The sequence below is a fragment of the Pongo pygmaeus genome, chromosome 1, assembly GCF_028885625.2.
Source record: "Pongo pygmaeus isolate AG05252 chromosome 1, NHGRI_mPonPyg2-v2.0_pri, whole genome shotgun sequence".
NCBI classification, from domain to species: domain Eukaryota; kingdom Metazoa; phylum Chordata; class Mammalia; order Primates; family Hominidae; genus Pongo; species Pongo pygmaeus.
Window position 1 is genome coordinate 206,953,526 of NC_072373.2, and position 24,789 is coordinate 206,978,314.

The 24,789-nt window shown below is 48.4% G+C and overlaps 1 protein-coding gene across 5 annotated transcripts; it reads left to right on the plus strand.

Moving 5' to 3' along the window:
- The first annotated feature begins 95 nt into the window (after window positions 1–95).
- HMGCL (3-hydroxy-3-methylglutaryl-CoA lyase) lies at window positions 96–24,175 on the plus strand. 5 transcript variants are annotated; one of them, XM_054500635.2, is made up of 9 exons: window positions 96–242; window positions 4,975–5,058; window positions 7,956–8,063; window positions 8,757–8,852; window positions 11,214–11,362; window positions 14,756–14,819; window positions 17,699–17,887; window positions 21,520–21,645; window positions 23,491–24,175. In XM_054500635.2, the coding sequence occupies exons 1-9, from the start codon at window positions 183–185 to the stop codon at window positions 23,590–23,592; spliced, it is 978 nt and encodes a 325-aa protein (XP_054356610.1). In that variant the 5' UTR covers window positions 96–182; the 3' UTR covers window positions 23,593–24,175. The 5 variants fall into 5 exon arrangements, with proteins under 5 accessions (XP_054356610.1, XP_063514689.1, XP_063514691.1 ...); XM_054500643.2 differs by lacking the exon at window positions 96–242 and adding an exon at window positions 2,706–2,971; XM_063658616.1 differs by lacking the exon at window positions 96–242 and adding an exon at window positions 3,536–3,554.
- The last annotated feature ends 614 nt before the right edge of the window (window positions 24,176–24,789 follow it).

Here is a 24,789-nt window from a genome sequence, read left to right on the forward strand (position 1 = left end):
TATTCCTAGCGTCTCACTTGGCCTGGCATGGAAGAGGCACTCGGAATCTAAACGGAGAGAGGCTGGGGGTGGAGCCAGCTTCGGAAGTCACTGCGGAGGGGCGGGGGCGGGGCCTCGCCCACCAGACGAGCCGTCGGTCAGGCGGGGCTCAGCTGGACTGCCGCTGGGGATTCTGGGCCAAGATGGCAGCGATGAGGAAGGCGCTTCCGCGGCGACTGGTGGGCTTGGCGTCCCTCCGGGCTGTAAGTGCCCCGAGCCGCCGAGGCAGCGGCCCTGCAGGCACTCTGACTGTCAGGGTCGGGGGCTTGGCCCGTGGTGGCTGCTGTCTTAGAGGCGAGGCCGGACAGCTCTCAGGCCAGAGTCGGGAGGGCGTTGGAGTCCTGGACCCTCCCTTTTTCCCTCAACTCCTTTGAAGGGGATGGGAAAACTGAGGTCCGGAGAGGTGGAGTGACTTGTCTGAGTCATGGAGACCTGGGACGCCATCCTAGGCGTCCTGATTCCCCGCCCAGGGCCCTTTCCGATGACCCTGGCCCCTTTTTCCCTCTAATTGAACTTAGACCTCTCCAACTCTTCATTAGTGAAAATCACGAACACCCTTCCATTTCCTTCGTCTCCATTTCCAACTCTTGTTGCTTTTAGAGATGGTTGGGGAACTATCCCAGCCTACCGAGCGGGACTTGCGTTGATTGGAGCCAAGCTGTGATTCCCTTGGAATTGCACTTTGATCCTGTTCGATCCTGATGTTTTCCCCTCTCCCATTCTCAGCGCAGAAAAAGTGTGGGAGACGTAGCTGTATGGAGCAGAAAAAATAAAAGCTGAAGCTAGGGTGTCCCAGTAGTTCTGCCACTTTCTAGACTTAATGACATAGTTATTTACTTTCTCTAAACCTCAGCTCTTTCATCTGTAAAACGGACAACATTCCCTTGGGGTTGTTTTGGAAATTAGAGAAAATGTAAGTAATACATTTGGCAGTGTTCTGGCTCCTAGTAAGTGATCAGTCGGTGGTGGTATTTTTACCTTAGAGAGTTGAGAAGGAGTTATAGCTGTATAGAGGGAAAAATACACTCCTGGCACTGGGTCCCTCTCAGAAAGCCACGTTAATGTCTTTACTTGGCCATTCACCTGCACCACCTGCTCATGTGTAAAATGAAGATGGCAATTCCAACTCGGAAAGTTAAGAAAATTAAACGAAATAGTAGATATTAATAAGCTTTTAAGAAATATTTGGTGTAATGAGATGGCCCTCCATGGGGTTCCAAGCATAGGAACCAGTATTAGTATTAGAACCAGATATGGGTTGAAGTCCAAGCTCTGTCACTTTCTAATTGTGATTTTTGGGTAACCTTTCTGAGGCTTAGTTTCTTCACCTACAGAGTTGGGATAATAATAGTCCCTGGCCTGTAGTTTAACACTGGGTTTAGTCAGTATTCGCTGTTGGTGTTGATGTAGGTACACCATACCTCAGGACACTGTGGCACAGTACTTGTGTGGTTAGGGGGACCCTCTCTGAGCAGAGCTTTACAGAGAAGGAACGGGATGTTTAACCAGAAGAGAAGACTGTGGACTGAACGGTGGTAAAGAGACAACAGTGGCCCAGAGGTTAGGAGCTTGCACTCTAGAGCCACACTGCCAGGTTTAGATACTGCCTCAGTGACTAGCTCCCCATGTCACTTCGGGAAGATTACTTAATCCCTTTGGGCCTCAGATTTCTTTTTTTTTTCCTGAGACGGTGTCTTGCTCTGTCATCTGTCACCCAGACTGGAGTGCAGTGGCGCAATCTCAGCTCACTACAACCTCTGCCTCCCAGGTTCAAGCGATTCTTCTGCCTCAGCCTCCCAAGTGGGGCCTTAGATTTCTTACAGTAAAATGGGGATGATGATAGTTCCTACCTGATAAGATTGTTGAGAGGACAGTATGGGTTAATATGTAAATGGCTCACCAGGCGTGGTGGCTCATGCCTATAATCCTAGCACTTTGGGAGGCTGAGGTGGTGGATCACTTGAGGTCGGGAGTTCGAGACCAGCCTGGCCAACCTGGTGAAACCCCGTCTCTACTAAAATACAAAAAATTAGCCAGGCGTGGTGGTGCGCACCTGTAGTCCCAGCTACTCGGGAGGCTGAGGCAGGGGAATCACTTGAACCTGGGAGGTGGAGGTTGCAGTGAGCCAAGATTGCGCCACTGCTCTCCAGCCTGGAGACAGAATGAGACTCTATCTCAAATAAATAAATAAATAAATATGTAAATGGTTCTTGTATGTGCCTGGCAAATATTAAGTGTTTAAAAACTGTGAATTATTATGTGAAGAGCTGTTACGGGGAAGGAAGGAAGTGGAATTGAGTTTATAATGTTCTAATAAAAGCAACTTGGAAGCAGGTTTTAGAATTTTTTTTTTTTTTTGAGATGAAGTCTTGCTCTTGTCCCCCAGGCTGGAGTACAATGGCATGATCTCGGCTCACTGCAACCTCCTCCTCCTGGGTTCAAGCAATTCTTCTGCCTCAGCCTCCCGAGTAGCTGGGATTACAGGCACCTGCCGCCATGCCCAGCTAATTTATGTATTTTTAGTAGAGACAGGGCTTCACCATATTGGCTAGGCTGGTCTCGAACTCCTGACCTCAGGTGATCCGCCCACCTCGGCTTCCCAAAGTGCTGGGATTACAGGCGTGAGCCACCACGCTTGGCCTGAAGCAGGTTTTATATTATCTCAGCAACACTCAACTGTTATTTATCGAGCCCCTATTATGTCCCAGGGCCTTAGAAATACAGCATTGAATAAAACAAAGTCCCTGTCTCATGAAACTTATACTCCAGTGAGATAGTTTTAGGGTGATATACTAGCAGAGGCTGAACATCCCTGTTGGAGGGAGATTCAAGTTGCAGGGACCTTCCAACTTAGCCTGTTGACGTCATGAAATTCAGTGGCTCATCGCCTTAGTCTCTAAGAAGCCTTGTTGGCTAAAACAAGGCCAGTCAGGTGAGTTGTACATGTTCCAGCTCCTTCCTAGCAGGGAATTCCTGGGGGGCTTCAGGGGGTTGAGATCCTTAGCAGATCACACAGTGTGCCTCCCGCTTTGCCCCGTTGTAGTATATTTATCCAGATTAAATCTATAAAACAAAGTTGATTTGAACAGTTACAGTATCAAGACAGGTAGAGGAAAGAGGAAAAAGAAAGTATTGTGTTACTTGATAGGGAAGACTAAGATTTTGAGCTGACTTTATATAGAGGAGACTCAGGGCATTTTGTAAAAAATGTCTTCAGCTACTGGGGGTGTCACCTCCCCTTAGACCCATGCTTGTCATCACCCAGCCTATGACTGTAACAGAATAGAGCCCTCCTGCATCTCGCCCGTACCCCAAAAAGTCCAGGACTGACTACTCCCCACACTCAGTAATTGCTCTCTTCTGGGACAGCTATGTCCTTCATGGTTTATGTGTTACTTTAGTAACTTTAAAGAGTGGCTACTTTGTACCAAACAGTGCCAAACACTAGGGATGAAGTGGAGTTGAGACAGACAATTTCCCTCAAAGAGCTTATGTTCTACTGGAAGAGACATTGAGTAGGTATTCTTTATCGTGCTTTGAAGGAAATAATTATAGCTCTGCAATAGAAAATAATGGGGGTGGGAGGAATGGCAGCTTTGCAAAGGGTGGTCAGAGGAAGCCTCTCGGCAACTGAAAGATGAGAGAGAGATGTGAGAAGAGCCAGTTTTTTTAAAAAAGCCAGATGAGGAACCCTGGGGCAGAGGGAAGAGAAGGCAGGGAGCTTAGCAACCTGTTGGGTGGAGGTTGGGAGTGGACAGTAGGGGCAAGTGATGATTCCAGGAGGTCAGAGGAGCCAACTCATAGAGTCTTCTCTTTTCTTTTCTTAATTGGAAAGCATCAAGTGACATACAGAGTCATTTAATTTTTTTTTTTTTGAGACAGGGTCTTGCTCTGTTGCCCAGTCTGGAGTGTAGTGGCACAGTCATAGCTCACTGCAGGCTCAACCTTCTGGGCTCAAGCGATTCTCCCACTCAGCCTCTTGAGAAGCTGGGACTACAGGTCCATTCCACCGCACCTGGCTAATTTTTCTATTTTTAGTAGAGACGGGGTTTCTTAATCATGTTGGCCAGGCCGGTTTCGAACCTCTGGCCTCAAGTGATCTGCCTGCCTTAGCCTCCCAAAGTGCTGGGATTACAGGCATGAGCCACCGTGCCTGGCCTTTTTTTTTTTGAAATGGAGTCTTCCTCTGTCGCCCAAGGTGGAGTACAGTGGCACGATCTTGGCTCATTGCAACTTCCACCTCCCTGGTTCAAGCAATTCTCCTGCCTCGGCCTCTTGAGTAGCTGGAATTACAGGCGTGCACCACCACACCCGGCTATTTTTTGCGTATTTTTAGTAGAGACGGGGCTTCACCATGTTGGTCAGGCTGGTCTCAAACTCCTGACCTCAAGTGATCACCCGCCTCGGCCTCCCAAAATACTGGGATTACAGGCATGAGCCACTGCCCCCTGCAATACCCAGCCTTTTTAAACTCCTTCTGACATACATACAGCAGCATACTGAGTCCTACAGGCCATGGCGAATAGGTGAAAGGGATCAATGAAGTTCTGGCTTATGCAGTAGGGTGCATGCGATGCCTTTTACAGAGATGGAAAGGGTGGAGTCAGACGGGCTTTAGGAGAAATTAGAGTTCTGTTTCAGGACTGCTAAACTGAAGAGATGCGAATAGAGGCTGTCAGGTAGGCAGTGGAAAAGGAGTCTGGACTTCAGGGGAGAACCTGTACTGGAAGGATGAATCTCTTGCTTGTTCCTGTTACTAAGTGAAATATTCTTTTTGTTCTTAATTCTAAAATAGACCAAATGTGAATTAAATGGTGAGAAATATTTCTTCTTGTCTCATTATTAGTGAAGATAGATCCATTCTTTCATATTGGTCTCCCTGGGAATTGTGGCAATCTCTTCCTCATACTTTTTGTTTCCTCTTTGAAACCAAAGGTCAGCACCTCATCTATGGGCACTTTACCAAAGCGGGTGAAAATTGTGGAAGTTGGTCCCCGAGATGGACTACAAAATGAAAAGGTAAAGTTGGAAATGAGCCAAAAAAAAGTTTTTCAAGCATCTGCTTTGAGTATTACGTGTGATAGGTGCAATGGCAGTGGACAGAGCTATGCAAGATGTGATTCCTCTGCACAAGTTAGGGGAGAGTAGAGGAGGCCAAACAGGGACAGACACCTGTGACAGTTAAATGATCTAAAATGGTGGGGCAACCTGGGTGGGTGGCTCATGCCTGTCATCCCTAATTACTTGGGAGGCTGAGGTGGGAGAATGGCTTGAGCCCAGGAGTTTGAGACCAGTCTGGGCAATATAGCAAGACTCCATCTTATTAAAAACTATATGTATATACATAAATTGAATGGTGGTGCAACAGGTTTGGTTTCCCCAGGTCCACAGCCCAGTGGGGTGGGGTAGACCCAGCAATTCCATGTAGGGGGATTTATCCAAAGCAAGTCATGAAGGCCAAATGTAGAGATTTAGCCTTGGGGGTGTTCCTTACAAACCTGTTGGTAAGCGCAGAACAGTTGGAAACAACTTAAATATTTAGTATGAGGAAAGTTGGGTCAGATACACTATGGACTTTTTATAAAATGAAATATTATGAGGCCATTAATAACATAGGCATATATAAAGTAACTCAAGCAGGTTATAAAATAGTGCATGTGGCTGGGCATGGTGGTGGCTGATACCTGTAATCCCAGCACTTCAGGAGGCTGAGGCAGAGCACGATTCTGTCTCCAAACAAAAACAAATAGTGCATATGCGCGTGCGCACGCGTGTGTGTGTGTGTTTTTTGGGAGATGGCGTCTCACTCTGTCGCCCAGGCTGGAGTGCAATGGTGCAATCTCGGCTCACCTCAACCTCCACCTCCTGGGTTCAAGTGATTCTCCTGCCTCAGCCTCCCGAGTAGCTAGGATTACAGGCCCCTGCCACCATGCCCAGATGATTTTTGTATTTTTAGTAGAGATGGGATTTCACCAGCTTGGCCAGGCTGGTCTTGAACTCCCGACCTCAGGTGATCCACCTGCCTCGGCCTCCCAAAGTGCTGGGATTACAGGCATGAGCCAATGCGCCCGGCCATGTATTTTTTAATCTTGCACTTTTATGTAAGAAAAAAGTTTATATATGTATGGGAGCATTTACCTAGACTAGGACCTAGACCAGCACTTTCTGTGAAGATGGAAATATTCTGGACCTGAGCTTTTCCATGTGGTGGCCACTACACCCATGTAGCCCTTGAGAACCTGAGATGTGACTAGTGTGGCCAAGGAATTGTATTTTTATTTTTATACAATTTTTATTAAATTTAAATAACTGCATGTGACTAGTGACATATGGGCTGCACAGACCTAGAAGGTTACACACCAGGGTGTTAATAGTGTTATCACTGGGAGGTTCTAAGGGTAGTTTTCTTTTGTTTTTGGCATGTTTTTCTGAAAGAATCATATATTGATTATTTTTTCAATAAGAAAAGCTTTTTTCTTTTTTTCTTTTTTTTTGTTTAGCACGTCCATCCTAGCTTTAATAGTGAGTGCCTGTTGGAAACAATAGTGTGTAAGTTCCCAAAGGGCAGAATCCTGTCTGTTCTGCTTCTGCTTACTGCTATATCCCTGGCACCTAGCACAATGCCTGCAACATGGAGGGCTTTCAAAAATTATTTGACAGGCCGGGCATGATGGCTTATGCCTGTAATACTAGCACTTTGGGAGGCTGAGGCAGGCAGATCACCTGAGGTCAGGAGTTTGAGACCAGCCTGGCCAACATGGTGAAACCCTGTTTCTACTAAAATAAATGAGCTGGGGTGGTGGCTTGTGTAATCCCATCTACTCTAGAGGCTGAGGCAGGAGAATCGCTTGAACCCGGGAGGCGGAGGTTGCAGTGAGCCGAGATTGTGCCACTGCACTCCAGTCGGGGCAACAGAGTGAGACTCCATCTCAAAAAAAAAAAAAAAAAAAAAATTGCGGAATAGATTAAGTTAGAGCAGTGGGAGAGAAATTGGAGAAGGCAGGCGAGGGGAGGACCTAGCGAGAAGGACCTGGAGTTTTTTTGTGTGTTCTTTTTGTTTGAGACAGGGTCTTGCTCTGTGTCACTTAGTGCAGTGGCACAATCATTGCTCACTGCAGCCTCGACTTCCCGGGCTCCAGTGATCACCTCAGCCTCCTGAGTAGCTGGATCACAGACACGTGCCACCACACCTGGGTAATTTTTGTATTTTTTGTAGAGAGAGGGTCTCGCCATGTTGCCCAGGCTGATCTCAAACTCCTAAGCTTAAACGATCTGCCTGCCTCAGCCTCTCAAAGTGCTGGGATTACAGGCATGTGTCCGCCTGGACCTGGAGTTCTCAGAATTTTTTGCCTAATCCTGTAAATATTAGGGAGGCATAGAAAGCTTTTGATGCAAGAGAATGGAAGATTGGAAGCTGCATTTTAGGAGGATTCCTGTGTGGGATGAATTAGTGGCTTGAGACTATGCCATGTTATATACAGGATAATGATGGTAGATTTGGAAAGAGGAATCCGTAGAATCTGTTGAGCTACTGGACATGGTGGGGAGGAAGATAAAGAAGCTAAATGCTGAACACATGAGGCTGAAGTCCTATGCCAGTTGGGAGACAGAAGCGAGGAGGGTGTGATACTTTGGGGGCCCCATCCCATACTCCCCAGAGGGTTACTCATCTCTGCCCTTTCAGGCCATCACATATTGCTCTCAGTTTGTTTATGATGGGATTATAAATGATCACACATTTACTTACGGGAAAGCCTGCATGGCAGAATAATATTTCCATGTAAATAACTCCTTTTCAGGTGAGAAGCTGTATCCACTGCAAAAAATTATCTATAGTACTTGAACTAACAGGTACTGCATTCTGAGGCTGTTTTATTACTAACTTTGCTGCCTTGGTGTTTCTCTCTCCACTATAGAATATCGTATCTACTCCAGTGAAAATCAAGCTGATAGACATGCTTTCTGAAGCAGGACTCTCTGTTATAGAAACCACCAGCTTTGTGTCTCCTAAGTGGGTTCCCCAGGTGAGCCCTAGCCCTCAGTGAGAGGCCTTTCTCCAGGGATGAAAAGTTTTGCATTTGCCTTTGAAGCAAGTATAAGTTGAGAACATAGGTTTCCAAGCCCCTGGGCTTGAGAGGTCTCAGGTGATTCATAGCACTGTGTTGCAGCAAAAGAACATGACCCTTGGGTTCAGTCTTGGCTCTCCTCTGACTTGCTCAGTGACATTGCTAAGGCCTTTCCCCTCCTCGATGTTAGAGATGACCTCTTCTAGCCCTAAAGTCTAAAACCCTCTATGCCTGTCTGTGGTTTCTTTGTTTGTAAAAGAGGAAGACTGACAACTCCTGCTTCACAAAGATAGTTAAATGGAGAAGAAACATCCTGTTACAAAGAAGTGTTTAACACAGAGCTGAGCTCAGTGCCTGGCCCAGAGTACATTCTCAATAAATGGCTGGTAGTAGTATTCCTGCTGTTTCTGCATATGTAAAGCTGGCAGTATGGGCCATATGGAGAAACTGGGATCTCACCCAAACCAAGGGCCCTTCTGAGCCGTCAGCAGTCAAACAAACAGTAAAAGTATTGGAGAGACTCAGCTCTGCAGAAGGAATTACTCGCTGAGAGTTCTGGAGAACAGAGGTTTTGTGATGAAAAGGTTTTCTCTAACTGAACTCTCTGCCTGCTCTTGGTGATGACTTGGCAATGTCTCCCTTGGTTCCTAGATGGGTGACCACACTGAAGTCTTGAAGGGCATTCAGAAGTTTCCTGGCATCAACTACCCAGTCCTGACCCCAAATTTGAAAGGCTTCGAGGCAGCGGTAAGAGGATAGCTTGTTGCTGGGGGCTCCTGAAATGAGATTGATGGCATTGGTCCCTGCCTTGTCTTGGGGCCTCAGACCCCTGTCCTGGGATGTCCATCTGAACAGCTTGTCTGTCAGCCAGACCCTGGGGCAAACCTTGCCCTGCCGCTCACTGCTCTGTGATCTTGAGAAGTTGACGAGCCTATAAAATAGGGCTAAATGATAGTACCTGAAGTTGTGAGCATTTCAGAAGATAGGATGCATGTACATTGCTTAGCAAGAGCCAGATAAAAGGTAACTGCTTAATAAATGTTAGCTCTTTTGATTATCCACTTCTTTAGAGAAAGGTAACCAAACTCTCCACAAGAGTTTCAACAGTAGTTGCTGGCATCTGCCAACTTTCTTACAATTTTAGACAAGAACATCTTTGGAGATGTTGGTTCTGTATTTAGGCAAAAACCTTTTTTTGGCTGGGCACAGTGGCTCACACCTATAATCCCAGCACTTTGGGAGCTGAGGCAGGAGAACAGCTTGAGGCCAGAAGCTTGAGACCAGCCTGAGCAACATAAGGAGACCTTGTCTCTACAAAAAAAAAAAAAAAAAAAAAAAAAAAAAATCAATTAGCTGGCTGTAATGGCATGCACCTGTAGTCCTAGCTACTCGGGAGACTGAGGCACAGGATGGCTTGAGACTAGGAGTTCGAGGCTGCAGTGAGCCATGATAATACCGCTGCACTCATCCAGCCTGGGTGACAGAGCAAGAAAAAAAAAAAAAAGCTTTTTCTCAAGAGTGACTTCCAGGGTGGTGATGGTGGTGGTGGTGGTTTCCTTGGGGAAAGTCAAAGTTTTTTTTTTTTTTTTATTAAGAGAAATTACTGTGTTTGTTTCCTAGTGCTACTCTAAGAAAGCACTACAGGCCGGGCGCGATGGCTCACGCCTGTAATCCCAGCACTTTGGGAGACCAAGGCGGGCAGATCATGAGGTCAGGAGATCGAGACCATCCTGGCTAACATGGTGAAACCCCATCTCTACTAAAAATACAAAACATTAGCCGGGTGTGGTGGCAGGCACCTGTACTCCTAGCTACTTAGGAGGCTGAGGCAGGAGAATCACTTGAACCCGGAAGGCGGAGGTTGCAGTGAGCCAAGATCATGCCACTGCATTCCAGCCTGGGTGACAGAGCGAGACTCTGTCTCAAAAAAAAAAAAAAAAAAAAAGAAAAAAAAAAAGAAAGCACTACAAATTGGGTGGCTTAAAAACAACAGAAATTTATTCTCTCACAGTTCTGGAGGCCAGAAGTCCCAAATCAAGGTGTCAGCAGGATTGGTTCCTTCTGAGGCCTCTGGGAGAATCTGTCCCATGCCTCTCTGCTGGGGTCTGGTGGTGGCCAGTAGTCCTTGGCATTGCCTGGCTTGTAGATGCATCTCTCCAGTCTCTGCCTCCATTTTCCCAGGGCCACCTTTTCTGTGTCTCTGTGTCTTCACATGGCCGTCTTTTGTTTTTGTTTTTTTTTAGACGGAGTCTTGCTGTGTCGCCCAGGCTGGAGTACAGTGGCATGATCTCGGCTCACTGCAAGCTCCGCCTCCCAGGTTCAAGTGATTCTCCCACCTCAGCCTCCTGAGTAGCTGGGACTACACGCGTGTGCCACCACGCCCGGCTAATTTTTTGTATTTTTGGTAGAGATAGGGTTTCACTGTGTTAGCCAGGATGGTCTCGCTCTCCTGACCTCATGATCTGCCCGCCTCAGCCTCCCAAAGTGCTGAGATTACAGGCGTGAGCCACCGCGCCCCGCTGGCCATCTTTTTTTAAGGTCACCAGTTGTATGGGATTAGGGACCCACCCTATTCCAGTATGGCTTCATCTTAACTAATGATATCTGCAATGACCCTGTTTCCAAATAAGGTCATATTCTGAGGTGCTGGGTTTTAATCCTTCAACATATCTTTTTAGGAGGACACAATTCAACCCATAACATTCACATAACATAAAATTTACCTTAAGAGAAATTTTTTGCCACTCTGTGTCAGTGTTCTTTAAAGACAAAAGTGCTGGCTGGGCGTGATGGCTGACACCTGTAATCTCAGCACTTTGGGAGGCTGAGGCGGGTGGATCACAAGGTCAGGAGTTCAAAACCAGCCTGACCAACATGGTGAAATGCTGTCTCTACTAAAAATACAAAAATTAGCCAGGCGTGGTGGTGGGCTCCTGTAATCCCAGCTACTCAGGAGGCTGAGGCAGGAGAATCGCTTGAACCCAGGAGGTGGAGGTTGCAGTGAGCCGAGATCATGCCACTGCACTCCAGCCTGGGGGACAAAGCAAGACTCCATCTCAAACAAAAAAAGAGAAAAGTGCTGAAAGGAGTTCACCTGGATGTTGGCAGGTTGCTGCTGGAGCCAAGGAAGTAGCCATCTTTGGAGCTGCCTCAGAGCTCTTCACCAAGAAGAACATCAATTGTTCCATAGAGGAGAGTTTTCAGAGGTTTGACGCAATCCTGAAGGCAGCGCAGTCAGCCAATATTTCTGTGCGGGGGTGAGTCCAGAGCACATTGGTATCCTTTCCTCTGTACCGTTCTGGAATGGGGCTAGACTCTGACTCAAGTGGTCCTCCTGCCACAAACGTCTTATTCTGGATGGGGGCAGCCCGAGCTCCATACCTAGACATCTTTTCCCAAATAAGTGTGGTCAGAAGAAATCCTAGCAAGTATTTTCTCTCAAACCTGAATTTTGGGTCAGTTTACCAGCTAGCCATGATAGCATGCGCCTGTAGTCCTAGCAACTTGGGAGACTGAGGCAGAGGATGGCTTGAGACCAGGAGTTCGAGGCTGCAGTGAGCCATGATAGCACCACTGCTATCATGCTAAAGGAATCTAGCAGGACAGGACACTAACGGGTTTGTGGAGGTCAGTTGAGTTCTGGCTTTATCACTAGCTCTTCACACATCCCTGGAGAATTACCTAGGCTTCTATGTTTCCAACATCATGTCTCTAATATCAGTGGTTCCAGGCATTGTGTGTGTATTATCTATAATAATTGAAACCTCACAATAGCCCAGCAGGGAGTGGGTTATCCCCACTTTATAAATTCAAAACCGAGGCTCAGGAAGGGCGAATAGTCTACTGTAAGGTCACACTGCTGTGCAAATTGCAGCCAGAGGCCGGGCATGGTGGCTCACACCTGTAATCCCAGCACTCTGGGAGGACAAGGCAGGTAGATCACCTGAGGTCAAGAGTTCAAGACCAGCCTGGCCAACATGGTGAAACCCCATCTCTACTAAAAATACAAAAATTAGCTGGGCGTGGTAGCGGATACAAACCCTGTCTTTACCAAAAATACAAAAATTAGCTGTAATTCTAGCTACTTGGGAGGCTGAGGCAGGAGAATCACTTGAACCTGGGAGGCGGAGGTTGTGGTGAGCCGAGATCACACCACTGTACTCCGGCCTGGGTGACAGAGCAAAACTCCGTCTCAAAAAAAAAAAAAAAAAAAAAAATTGCAGCCAGAATGATCGTTTAAAAGTGCACATCTGGGCTGAACATGGTGGCTCATGCCTGTAATCCCAGCACTTTGGGAGGCCGAGGTGGGCAGATCACCTGAGGTCAGGAGTTCGAGACCAGCCTGGCCAACATGGGGAAGGAAACCCCATCTCTACTAAAAATACAAAAATTAGCCGGGTGTGGTGGCATGCACCTGTAATCCCAGCTACTCAGGAGGCTGAGGCAGGAGAATCACTTGAACCCAGGAAGCAGAGGTTGCAGTTAGCCGAGATCACGCCACTGCACTCCAGCCTAGGTGACAGAGCGAGACTCTGTCTCAAAAACAAAAACCAAAAAAACCCCACAAAAGTGCACATCTGATCACATCCCTCCTGGTTAAAAAGCTTTCAGTGACTAATCAAGTGCAGACTTTTTAATGAGGTTTACAAACCCTGCATGATTTGGTCCCGGCTCTTTTCTGTAGCCCTACTGTTCAAGTTCCCTTCTGGCCCCTGCTTCCTCTTCACGGTACACTCCAGCCCAACTGGAACTTCCTTCTGTTTGTCACATGCCTCCACTCTTGCCTCTGGGCCTTTGCACATGCTTTCTGTAGACTCAAAACAACCTTCCTTGGGAGGCCAAGGTGGGCGGGTTGCTTCAGCCCCGGAGTTTGTGACCAGCTTGGGCCTGGGCAACATGGTGAAACCCCAGCTCTACAAAAAAAAAGCCAGGTGTGGTTGCATGTGCCTGTAGTCCCAGCTACTCAGGAGGCTAAGGTGGGAAGATCACCTGAGCCTGGGAGGTCCAAGCTGAAGTGAGCCAAAATCATGCCACTGCACACCAGCATGGGTGTAAGAGTAAGACTCTGTCTCCAAAAAATAAAAAAGAACACTTCCTCCACATCATGCTTCTCGGGGATAACTCCTGCTCATCCTTCAGGTCTTCTTGTGGGAGTCAGTTCCTCTAAGAAGCTGCTCCAGTCCTTCAGCTGGAGTTAGCGCCCTTCTCTGGGACCCCATAGTGTCGGGACATCCTCTAAATGTAGCACTTAGCTGCTTGTTAAATTCCCTCCCTGCCCGACCCCACTAGACCGTGCCCTCCATGAGGGCAAAGCCCATATCTCTCCCAGTCCCTGGGGTGCTCCACTCTCCCAGCTTGGGGCCTAGCCACAGTGGGCACTCAGTCACTGACGGGCAGGTGGATGAATGGGGAAGCAGGTGCTCCAGTAACATCGGCCCAAATCCCAGATCTGTGTCTTTCTAAGCATCTCTCTTACCTTTTTCTTGCTCAGCAGTGGTTGGAGAATAAGTGGGAGCATCAAAATGGAAAAGTACACCGAGATCTTTGAGTCTGAAATTATTTATCTGTTGAACATTTATTATGCCTCTTAATATGCAGAATTTGCTTGACTCTAAAGGGTTTTAAAGACAGCTCCAACAGGGCGGGTGGAAATAGAAGTCACCTACATCCCAAATCCACCCTCCTTACCATAGCCCTAAGACCGATGATGAGACTAGTGCCCACCTCGCTGACCTCCTGATCTCATGCTTCCTTTCCCCTTGCTCTCTCTGCCTCAGCTGTCCTTTGTTCTGTCTGGGGCATGCCTGGCTGTTCTGTCTCAGGGCTTTCCCTAGGTCTTCTCTCTGCCTGGAATGCTCTTCTCACAGACCCCCCTGGCTCCTCTCAGCTCCAACATCCTGTCCTCAGAGGGGTCTTTCCTGGGCCCTCACTACAGTTGGCCTCCTCCACTTGCTCCTATCATTTCCCATCTTTCCTCTGTAGCACATCACTTCTGAGATTTTCTCCATTACTTACTTGGTTGCTTTTTTATTGGCCGTCTCCGTAACTTGAGATAAGCTCTGAGAGGGCAGGAACCTTATCAGTTTTGCCCTCTGCTCTGTGCCAGTGCCTGGCACATAGCAGGCAACTCAGTAAACATCAGGCGAATAAATGAACGAATGAATCCTCTAGCAGCTCACTGGGGCAGCTCATAGCTTGGTCCTCAGGCCAGCCCAGCCTGTTACTGACTCATATCCAACTCAGCTCTTGTTCTGAGTTTGGTTTTACCCAGTCTTTGGTCTCCTTTTGGAGTACTGGCCCCAGCTCCCCTGGCACGTAGTTTTGCTCCGTCTCCCCACCATACAACCCAGCTGCTTACTCTCCTTGCCCTCTCTAGCTCCTGCTCCGCTTATTGTAAATCCTTGGCTGCCTCTCCTGAGGCCTATGCAACTTCTGCTTCCTCAATTGTAGGTCCATTGTCCCCCAGTTCCCTGCCGTTGCTCTCTACTGCCTCCTCCTGGCACTGAGTTGTACCATCCCTGCCCTTACTCTGCCCAGCTGCAGGTGTTGATTGCACACTGATGAGAAATGTGTGTTAAACAGCCCTGCCTCAGTTCTGCTAGCCAAAAAGCTCAGGACACTGACCTCATTCCTCCCCTGTCTTCCCACAGGTACGTCTCCTGTGCTCTTGGCTGCCCTTATGAAGGGAAGATCTCCCCAGCTAAAGTAGCTGAGGTGTGTGCATGTGTCAGGGCAGGGGGTTTGGTGAGGGTTGGCCACCTTGTCTGCCCCTGAGCGCATAGGTTCCTCTCCCCACCCTTTCCTGCAGGTTCCTGACTTCATTCATTCACCCACCTCCTTCATTAAGCTCCCTGCTGTGAGCACAGCCCTGCACTTGCTCCCTAGAGGCCCCCCTCCTGGCCGAACATGTAGTCCTTGAAGCCCCTGGCCTCTACCCAGCCTGAAAACCTCCGATTCAGTTTCCAGTCTGGTCGTTGAGGTGATTCTCTGAGGAGGGGCTCCTTACCCAGGAGTTCCCACAGTTCCTTGTAGTGATTGAAAGGCCACAACCCTGATGTCCTCTGAACAGTCACCAGGTCGGCACTGAGAAGAACACGGCACGGGAATTGAGTTTGACCAGCCCAAGAACTTACGTCATTTAGTCCTCAAAAACCACTGTGCAAATTTGGTATTATTATTCCCTTTTACAGTTGAGGAAACTGACACTAAATAACTTGCCACACAGGTTACAAATGGGGAAATCAGGTATCAAACCCCATTTTTTCTCTCTCCAAAGCCCACTTCTTCCCAGGATACTTTGTGGCATCCAGATAGGTGGAATGGTAGCAGTAGCAACTGTTTCTTGGGAGCAGCTGCCCTGCTCCAGGTCTTAGCCTCAGTTGCCACAATCCTTGCCATATGACCAAAGGGTCATCACCATTTTTCAGAAGCAGAAATTGAAGCTCAGAAAAGTTAAGTTGCTTGCCAAGGCCCACAGCTAGTGAGCAGCAGAACTAGGACTTTAACCCAGCGTCTCCTGACTTCAAAGGCCTGCTCCTTCCCCTGCACCCTGCTGCCCCCTAAAGGCCAGCCACTGCCACCCCACACTCTGTGCAGGGCCACTGGGGAAGCCACGCCACCATTTCATTTATTTAGCAGATCATTGGTGTCTTCTGCTCCCCTTTCCCTGCTACATCCCTCTGCAGCTTGTCCAGCAGCCCCGTGTGGGCAACAGCTCCTTGGGTGAGGCCATCTTTTTTTAAGTTCACCAGTCGTATGGGATTAGGGGCCCACCCTATTCCAGTATGGCTTATTCCAATTGGACCCATATTGGACCTATTCCAATATGGACCCATTTTGCAGTGGTTTTAGAGATGTGCAAATGGGCTTCTAAACATTTAAATAGTGATGTACCTTTATTAAAAAATATAACTATTGGCCGGGCGTGGTGGCTCACACCTGTAATCCCAGCACTTTGGGAGGCTGAGATGGGCGGATCACGAGGTCAGGAGATCGAGACCATCCTGGCTAACATGGTGAAACCCCGTCTCTACTAAAAATACAAAAAATTAGCCAGGCGTGGTGGTGGGCGCCTGTAGTCCCAGCTACTCGGGAGGCTGAGGTAGGAGAATGGCGTGAACCCAGGAGGCGGAGCTTGCAGTGAGCTGAGATTGCGCCACCGCACTCCAGCCTGGGCAACAGAGGGAAACTCCGTTTCAAAAAAAAAAAAAAAAAAAGATATATATATATATACACACACATATATATATACACACATATATATACACATATATATATATACACACATAGATACACACATATATACACACACATATATATATACACACATATATATACACATATATATATACACACATATATACACACACACATATATATATACACACACACATATATATATATATGACTATTGGCCGGGTATGGTGGCTCACAACTGTAATCCCAGCACTTTGGGAGGCCGAAGTGGGTGGATCACCTGAGGTCAGGAGTTCAAGACCAGCCTGGCCAACATGGTGAAACTCCGTCTCTACTGAAAATACAAAAAATTAGTGGGGCGTGGTAGTAGGTGCCTATAATCCCAGCTACTTGGGAGACTGAGACAGGAGAATCACTTGAACCCAGGAGGCAGAGGTTGCAATGAGCCAAGATTGTGCCACTGCACTCCAGCCTGGGCAACAGAGCGAGACTCTCTCAAAAATATATATATATAAACTATATATATTATTATACATATATACATATACATATATTTTTATGTATTATGTATATATAATTATATACATAATATATAAAATTATACACAATATATAATATACAAAATTATATACATTATAATTATATATACATAATAATTACACAATATATAATTATATATTATAATATATAATTATATACATTATATATTATAATATATAATTATATACATTATATATTATATAATTATATACATTATATATTATATAATTATATACATTATATATTATATATTACATACATTTTATATATATATACTATTAGCTGGGCATGGTGGTGCACACCTGTGGTCCAAGCTACTTGGGAGGCTGAGGTGGATTGCTTGAGTCTGAGAGGCCAAGGTTGCAGTGAGCCGAGATCACACCACTGCACTCCAGCCTGAATGACAGAGTGAGACCCTGTCTCAAAAAGAAAAAAGAAAAAAAATATAACTAGCATCTCAGACCCATGATTTCATGGATTTTATTGCTGAGGATAAAACGACATGGAAGGAATCAACTTCACTGATTCCCGCACCTGCACCTGACAGTATGATGTGACGGTGGTAAATGAAAGACTGAAGTCTGAGGGGCACAGGTAGGGAGGAAAGTACGGGGGTTGGAGCCTCAGGACTGTGGGCTGGCTCCAGCGGCAGGCTCTGCCCCTTAAGCCTCAGCCTCCTGATCATAGATTGAGGATCATCATTCCCAGTTGGAGTGGTGAGGAGCATGTAATCCAGCAGGAATTGAGTGCGTCATACACAGAAGTGTTCTGCCCAGGCAAAGGCCCCCTGCTTTTGAGTGCACAGATCCCCTGGCTGGTGGATTCTGTATCCTCCAAGTGCCTGCTTGCTTCCTTAGGTCACCAAGAAGTTGTATTCAATGGGCTGCTACGAGATCTCCCTGGGGGACACCATTGGTGTGGGCACCCCAGGGATCATGAAAGACATGCTGTCTGCTGTCATGCAGGAAGTGCCTCTGGCTGCCCTGGCTGTCCACTGCCATGACACCTATGGCCAAGCCCTGGCCAACACCTTGATGGCCCTGCAGGTAATTGAAAGCATATGCCCATTCTCCCAAAGGCCACGGTGGGCAGGACAGCTTGTTATCATCTATTCTTTCAGCAAACATTTACTGATGCCAGTATGCCAGGTTCCGAGCTGGCAATGGTGGACACAGTCATGGTGACACTGCCCAGATGTGAAGTGTGCACCTCTGTGTTGGGGAGACAGTCAAGGGAGTTACATGGCAATCCTACTGCATTATGACAGATGCTATGAAGGGAGGAGCACGGGGCTCAGGAAGCCCAGAGGGGCCCCATCCCAGCTGAGGAGATCTGGGAGGATTTGCAAAAGAGGCCTCAGTGAAGCTTGAAGGACAAAGTAAGCTGCTGTTGAAGGAAGAGGAAAGGTGACTAGGCAGAATTGCACCTCAGGACTGATGTGGGGTTCAGGGAGGACTCATACAACATACAGGGTTTTCAGTGTGCGGGTGTGTAGCAGAAGCAGGTGAGGAGGCAGGAGGTAGAGAAGCCAGCAGACGTCACTCAGCGGGAGAGGCTTTAACGCCGTTCCCCACAGATTGAGCTAAGACCTCAGATTAGTTTCCCTTGAGGTTTGCTTCTCATGGGCTGGTCCAGAATGGAGATCCATTGGCTGGCGGCTGGATAGAAGTATTCTTAGTGTCTGACCACAGCTACCTTGCTGTAGCATTGGCCTAACCTTCCATCTCTAGGATAGTGTTGGCAGTCCCAGCCACTTTTTTTTTTTCTCTCAATTATCCCCTAGAGGTTCGTATCTAAGCCAGGTGAGTCTGTTACGTTCTGGGCCGGTTTCCTCAGAGTTGTGGCTGTCAAGGTTAAGGTTCGTAGTTCTGGGGTCTGCTCATTTCTCGGCTTACTGTGACACCCTGCCCTGGCTCCTGGGCTTTCCTTCGGCTCATGCGTTTCCCAGCCAGGCAGGCAGGGAGAGTGACTTCCTCTCCTATGCCTTGCCAGGCAGGTATAGGGGAATTCTGCACAGCTGAGGTGAGTCTGAGGCAAAACTTCATCCTGATCAGGCTCAGGACACTCCTGCTCCTCTGTGCTTCTCTGTTTCATGGCAGTGATATCTCAGAATCCCCTTTTTGAAAATTTATCAGGGAACAGGTTGAGCTGTGTGATGTCTGGCAGTAGCTTCCCGTGACCTCCCTCTTCCATCAGTTATTTCGGAAATATGGATCGATGTGCCAGGTTAAGTGCTGACTTAGACAACAGTAACAAGACCCAATCCCTGCCGTTTGGGAACTCATGTTATGGTGGGTGGGGAAGACGGATGGAAGATTACAGGCATGTAAATAACACATTGTAAGACCATTTATTCACCTATTAAAACCTAACCTAACAGTGCCTAGTGTGCTAGGCACTGTTCTCAGCATTAAGGATTCAGCTGTGACCAAAACAGAGTCTCTGACCTCACGAGGTTGACACTCTAATACGATGAGACAGATAATAAATAAACAAACATACAGCAGGCCAGGTGTTCATAAACACTGGAGAAAAAATGAAGCAGGTTAAGGCAGTGCTAGGCCTTTCTGTAGATTGGCCTCACTCAGAAGGTAGCATTTGAGAGAGACCTGAGGGAAGCGAGTGAGTGAGGCCTGCGGACCCCTAGCAGGGAGGGGGAGGGAAGGGAGCCCCACCCAGGAAAGCAGGCGCAGAGCCCCTGAGGGAGGCGTGTGCTTGCTGTGTTCAGGGATCATGAGGAGGCATGTGGCGGGAGAAGTGTGACCAAGGAGAGAGGGGCAGAGATGTCAGGGTTAGAGGAAGGCCAGATCGGGGGCCTTGTAGGACTTTGACTCTTTCAGACTGAGCTGGGAAGCTAACAGAGTCTTGAGCAGGGGCGGGGAGAGAGATAATCTGAAATGTTCCCTTTGAGAGGCTTCTCGGCCAGGCATGGTGGTTCACACCCGTAATCCCAGCACTTTGGGAGGCTGAGGCAGGTGGATCACTTGAGGTCAGGAGTTTGAGACCAGCCTGGCCAACATGGTGAAACCCTGTCTCAACTAAAAATATAAAAACTAGCTGGGCGTGGTGGCATGAGCCTGTAATCCCAGCTATTTGCGAGGCTGAGGCTTGAGAATCACTTGAGCCCGGGAGGTGGAGGTTGCAGTGATTTGCAGTGAGCCGAGATGGCGCCAGTGCACTCCAGCCTGGGCAACAGAGTGAGACTTCTTATCAAAAAAAAAAAAAAAAAAAAAAAAAAAAGAGGCTCCTCTGGGTGCTGTGTAGAGAATACACTGTAGAGAGACAGAAGAACCAGTTTGGAGCCTACAGCAATCCAGGTGAGAGACATGGCAAGGAGGCCTGGAGGGCAGAGGTGCGTGACTGGATCTCAGCAGTTCGTGTTCTGATCTGTGAAGCTCGAGACATCTATAGGCAGGTATGTTAACCTGGGTGCAGTTAACTGGGAGTGAGTGGAGATAGAGAAGCTGTCTGAGGAGTGAGCAGTAAGGGCTCCAGCCGAGATCAGGGAGGTGAGGAAGAGCCAGCAAAGACTGGCTCGAGGCCTCAGGAGACTCCAGAGCACTAGGAGGAAAACCAAGGGATGTGGAGCCCTGGAAGCCACATGGAGAAGGTGTCCAAGATGATGCGGCTAGTCAAGTGCAAAGATGAAGAGACTTGACCTTTGTACTTAGCTACAGGGAGGCCACCAGTGGCCTTGACTAGAGCTGTTTCAGTGGAGGAGTCGTGGGGACGCAAACCTGTTTCGAATGGGTTCAAGTGAGAATGGTAGATGTTAAATGGGAACAGCTCTTTTGAGGGACTTTGCTTTGAATGGGGGGAAAGAAATAGGAGGTTAGAGGGTTCCAAAAAGGTTTGTAAAAGATGGGAGAGATCGCAGGCTGTGTGAGGATGACCCAGTGGAGGGGAGTAACAGGTTGCAGCAGAGAGGGAGAGACTTACTGGAGCACATCCTGAAGCAGGTGGGAATGGGCCTCACGCCAAGGTGGAGGGGTTGGCCTTGGCTAGGAGCTCGGGGTCCATCTCAGGCAGCATGAGGGACAGTGGGTCTGTAGGCCCAGATGTAGGCAGGTGGGTAGATGTGACAGTGGGAGTCAATGGAGACATCTCTTTTGATTGCATCCGTTTCCATAAAGCAGCAGATGAGAATGAGGATGGGGAAGGGAGTGATAGAGGTTTAAGAAGAGAGGAGAAAGTGAAATAGTCATTTGGGAGAGTGGGAGGTGACTGACCTGGGAAGATGGGATATGGCCCTCGTGTGGCAAGGGCCCTGACTGAGAGTAGCCTGGAGGTGGTGGGGGGGGGGGGGTAAGTGGCCGGGGAGGGGGAGGATAATAAATGAATCACAGTAAACAACAGGGGTCTGAAATCTCAGCATTGGGAGGTGGTTAGGCTGGATCAGAAAAGGTCTCCCTGAGCAGGTGGCTTTCAGACTGGAACCTAAAGGGTGAGAGTCCACCATGAAAGGAAAGATACTGCTGGCAGAGGAAACAGTGTAACAGAAACTAAAAGGAGAAGCACTGTCTCTTTCTGTGGGATTGTCGTGTCAACAGAATCATAAGCCAAAGCAAAGAATGACTCTAGAATTTCAGGCAACAGACGATTGGGAGGTTTGCAAGGCTCAGCTCTGTGGGCTTTTGTCCCCAGCAACAACCGTGTTTCACCATCCTTATGTTTCTAGATGGGAGTGAGTGTCGTGGACTCTTCTGTGGCAGGACTTGGAGGCTGTCCCTACGCACAGGGGGCATCAGGAAACTTGGCCACGGAAGACCTAGTCTACATGCTAGAGGGCTTGGGCATTCACACGGTAAGCCCACCCAACCCCTGGTGGTGACAGCCCTGAACTGACGAGGGGGCCTGAAGCTGAGAACAAAAGCGGATGGGGGTATTTGGGGTTGTTAAGGTGCTGAGGAGTAAAGAGGGAAAGTGTTAGCCAGGCGCAGTGGCTCATGCCTTTAATCTCAGCACTTTGGGAGGCTGAGGCAGGAGGGTCACTTGAGCCCAGGAGTTCGAGGCTGCAGTGAGCTATGATCCTGCCAGTGTACTCCAGCCTGGGTGAAACAGCAAGACCCTGTCTCTTCAAAACAAAACAAAAGAGGGGAAGGGTGTCGGGGATTATGGATATTTGATCTAATATTTTAATGTTTGTGAGAGTAGGGTTGAGTGAGGCCACACACATGGGCACAAGAAGGCTGGAGTGTCAGGGTGACTTTGACAGTTCAGTCCTAGGAGACACCGGGAACATGGAAGAGGCCCTGGGAAGGGTCAGGTTCATGACCTGAAATGAGTCAGTTCTCTCTTGGCTTTGTTTTGTTCTCTGTAAAATGAGGACAGTAGTGTTAGACAGCTCACCAGGGATCCACCAGAGTCCACCAGGGCCCTCAGTGGCGGGACGGAAGCAGAATAGCATCTGTGCTTAAAGATCAGATGGAACTGGGTTTAAAGCCTACTCCTGCCACTCACAGGCTATGAGACCTCAGACAAATTATTTCATCTCTCTGAACCTAAGAAATGGGAATAATAATGCCGTCTATCTCATGGAGCCATTGTGACGATTAAGTAAGAAAACGTATGTAGAGGGCCAGGCGCACACCTGTAATCCCAGCACTTTGGGAGGCCAAGGCGGGTGGATCACCTGAGGTCAAGAGTTTGAGACCAGCCTGGCCAATATGGTGAAACCCTGTCTCCACTAACAATAGAAAAATTGCTGGGCACAGTGGCTCACGCCTGTAATCCCAACGCTTTGGGAGGCCAGGGTGGGCAGATCGCCTGAGGTCAGGAGTTCGAGACCAGCTTGGCCGAAATGGTGAAACCCCATCTCTACTAAAAATACAAAAATTAGCTGGGTGTGGTGGTGCGCACCTGTAATCCCAACTACTTGGGAGGCTGAGGCAGGAGAATTGCTTGAACCCAGGAGTCGGAGGTTGCAGTGAGCCAAGATCACGCCACTGTACTCCAGCCTGGTGACAGAGTGAGACTCCCTCTCAAAAAAAAAAAAAAAAAAAAGAAAAGAAAAATTAGCTGGGTGTGGTGGCACACACCTGTAACCCCAGCTACTCAGGAGGCTGAGGCAGGAGAATCACTTGAACACAGGAGGCAGAGGTTGCAGTGAGCTGAGTGCGTGCCATTGCACTCCAGCCTGGGCGACAAGAGCAAACTCTGTCTCCAAAAAAAAAAGAAAGAAAACTTATGTAGAATGCTTATCACAGAGCTGAGCACAGAGTGCACTTCAGCAAATATGAGCTACTGTATGAACAGAGGGTTTCTGCCTGGCTCTTTCAGTTGGTGTTTTTATCCCTCCCTCTCTGCCTCACAATTGTCACTTGAATATCAGTTTTTTACCTCTGTGGGCCAGGCCCTGTGCTGGGCCCTGAAGAGGGACTACTGAACAAGACTGATAAGATCTGTGCCCTGGTAGTGGCACTACAAACCATGATAGAGATGGGCATCTTACACGAGGGGGAGTCAGAGGAATAACCCAGGTGCCAGACAGACAGGAGCTCACAGGCAGCTGGTGCCCCACTGTCAAGGAAAAAGCCTGTTTATCTTCACCTTTACTTTTCAGTATCACAGTTGTCTGTCCATGCTGATGTTTTCCCTGGTGTTGAGGGCATACCATGACTTACTGCATCCTCTAACTTGTTTCTCAAAGGGTGTGAATCTCCAGAAGCTTCTGGAAGCTGGAAACTTTATCTGTCAAGCCCTGAACAGAAAAACTAGCTCCAAAGTGGCTCAGGCTACCTGTAAACTCTGAGCCCCTTGCCCACCTGAAGCCCTGGGGATGATGTGGAAATAGGGGCACACACTGATTCATGGATGGGGACATGGAAATGAGAATAGGTTAAATGGTACCGGTACCTCATAGCCAGCTCTACACAGAGGTCTCTCCTGGCAGAAAGCAGGTGAGGGGCAGGAGGAGCTGCTTGGCAGAAGGACCTCCTGCCCAGACCTGAGTAGGAGTGAGAGGCTTTGAGGGCTGAAGTCTCCCTTCGTTACGGACCCTGGCCCAGGAGTTGAATGCCTGAGGACATGTGGGAACCCCATTCCCTACTTAGCATGATCCTTGAGTCTCCTCTCTGGATGGAATCCGCGAGCTGTCCACCTGGTCACCCTCTACACGGCTCTACCCTGCCATGGCCTTGGGGTCCTTGCTCTTTGACTTCTCAGGACACAGGTCATGGAGGTTCTTCCCAAGCTGGCAGAGGCCATTTGTGGAAAATGGAGAGCTTCGTGGTGGCCATCTGCCAACTCCAGCATCTCTGGAAAATCTCCACGCTGAATGTGATTTTTGAAAACAGGTTATGTAATTAAAGGTTGAATGGCACATCATAATTCCAGCATTCGGTTGTGCAGCTGTGTATATACATGAGCGTGGGGGAGTAAAATACTTTACCATGTTGCACTCTGAGAGGAAAATGGAGACTATGAACTAGTTTATTAATCTTTGGATTTCCTCCCTGTTTCCCCACCTGAGCCGCAAATCCATAGTGACTGGAAATCAGTGGTTTTGGGCTTACTCAGGAGGCTGCTTGCGGCAGTTGCTGGCCAGAACACCGACGGGGTTGTTTTTGAGCTTTGCCTCTGTGACTGGGGCTATTGCACAAGCTCCCCTGAGGGCACACTTGCTGCTTCGGGCCTCGGTGGCCCGGCCTCTCCCTGGCGCTCCCAGGCCCGGGAGCGCTCACCTGTCGGTTCCCCGGGCTCTGCGGGCAGGCGCTGATTCCCGGCTGCGGGGACACCTGTGCGCTCCTGCATTTAGGCCTCCTTTGCTCTGGTTTCATCACACAGGATGTGGTATTTTGTGCATATTATTCTCTAGCTCTACTACTTTTCATTGTAAACAAACAATCATTTTCTAACCTGCCGTCGTGGCAGGCAGAGTGCAGACCGACCCTTCCCGGCAGGTGGGGGCCGCGGTGAGGGCTGAGAGCCAAGAGCGCTGGAACTGCTA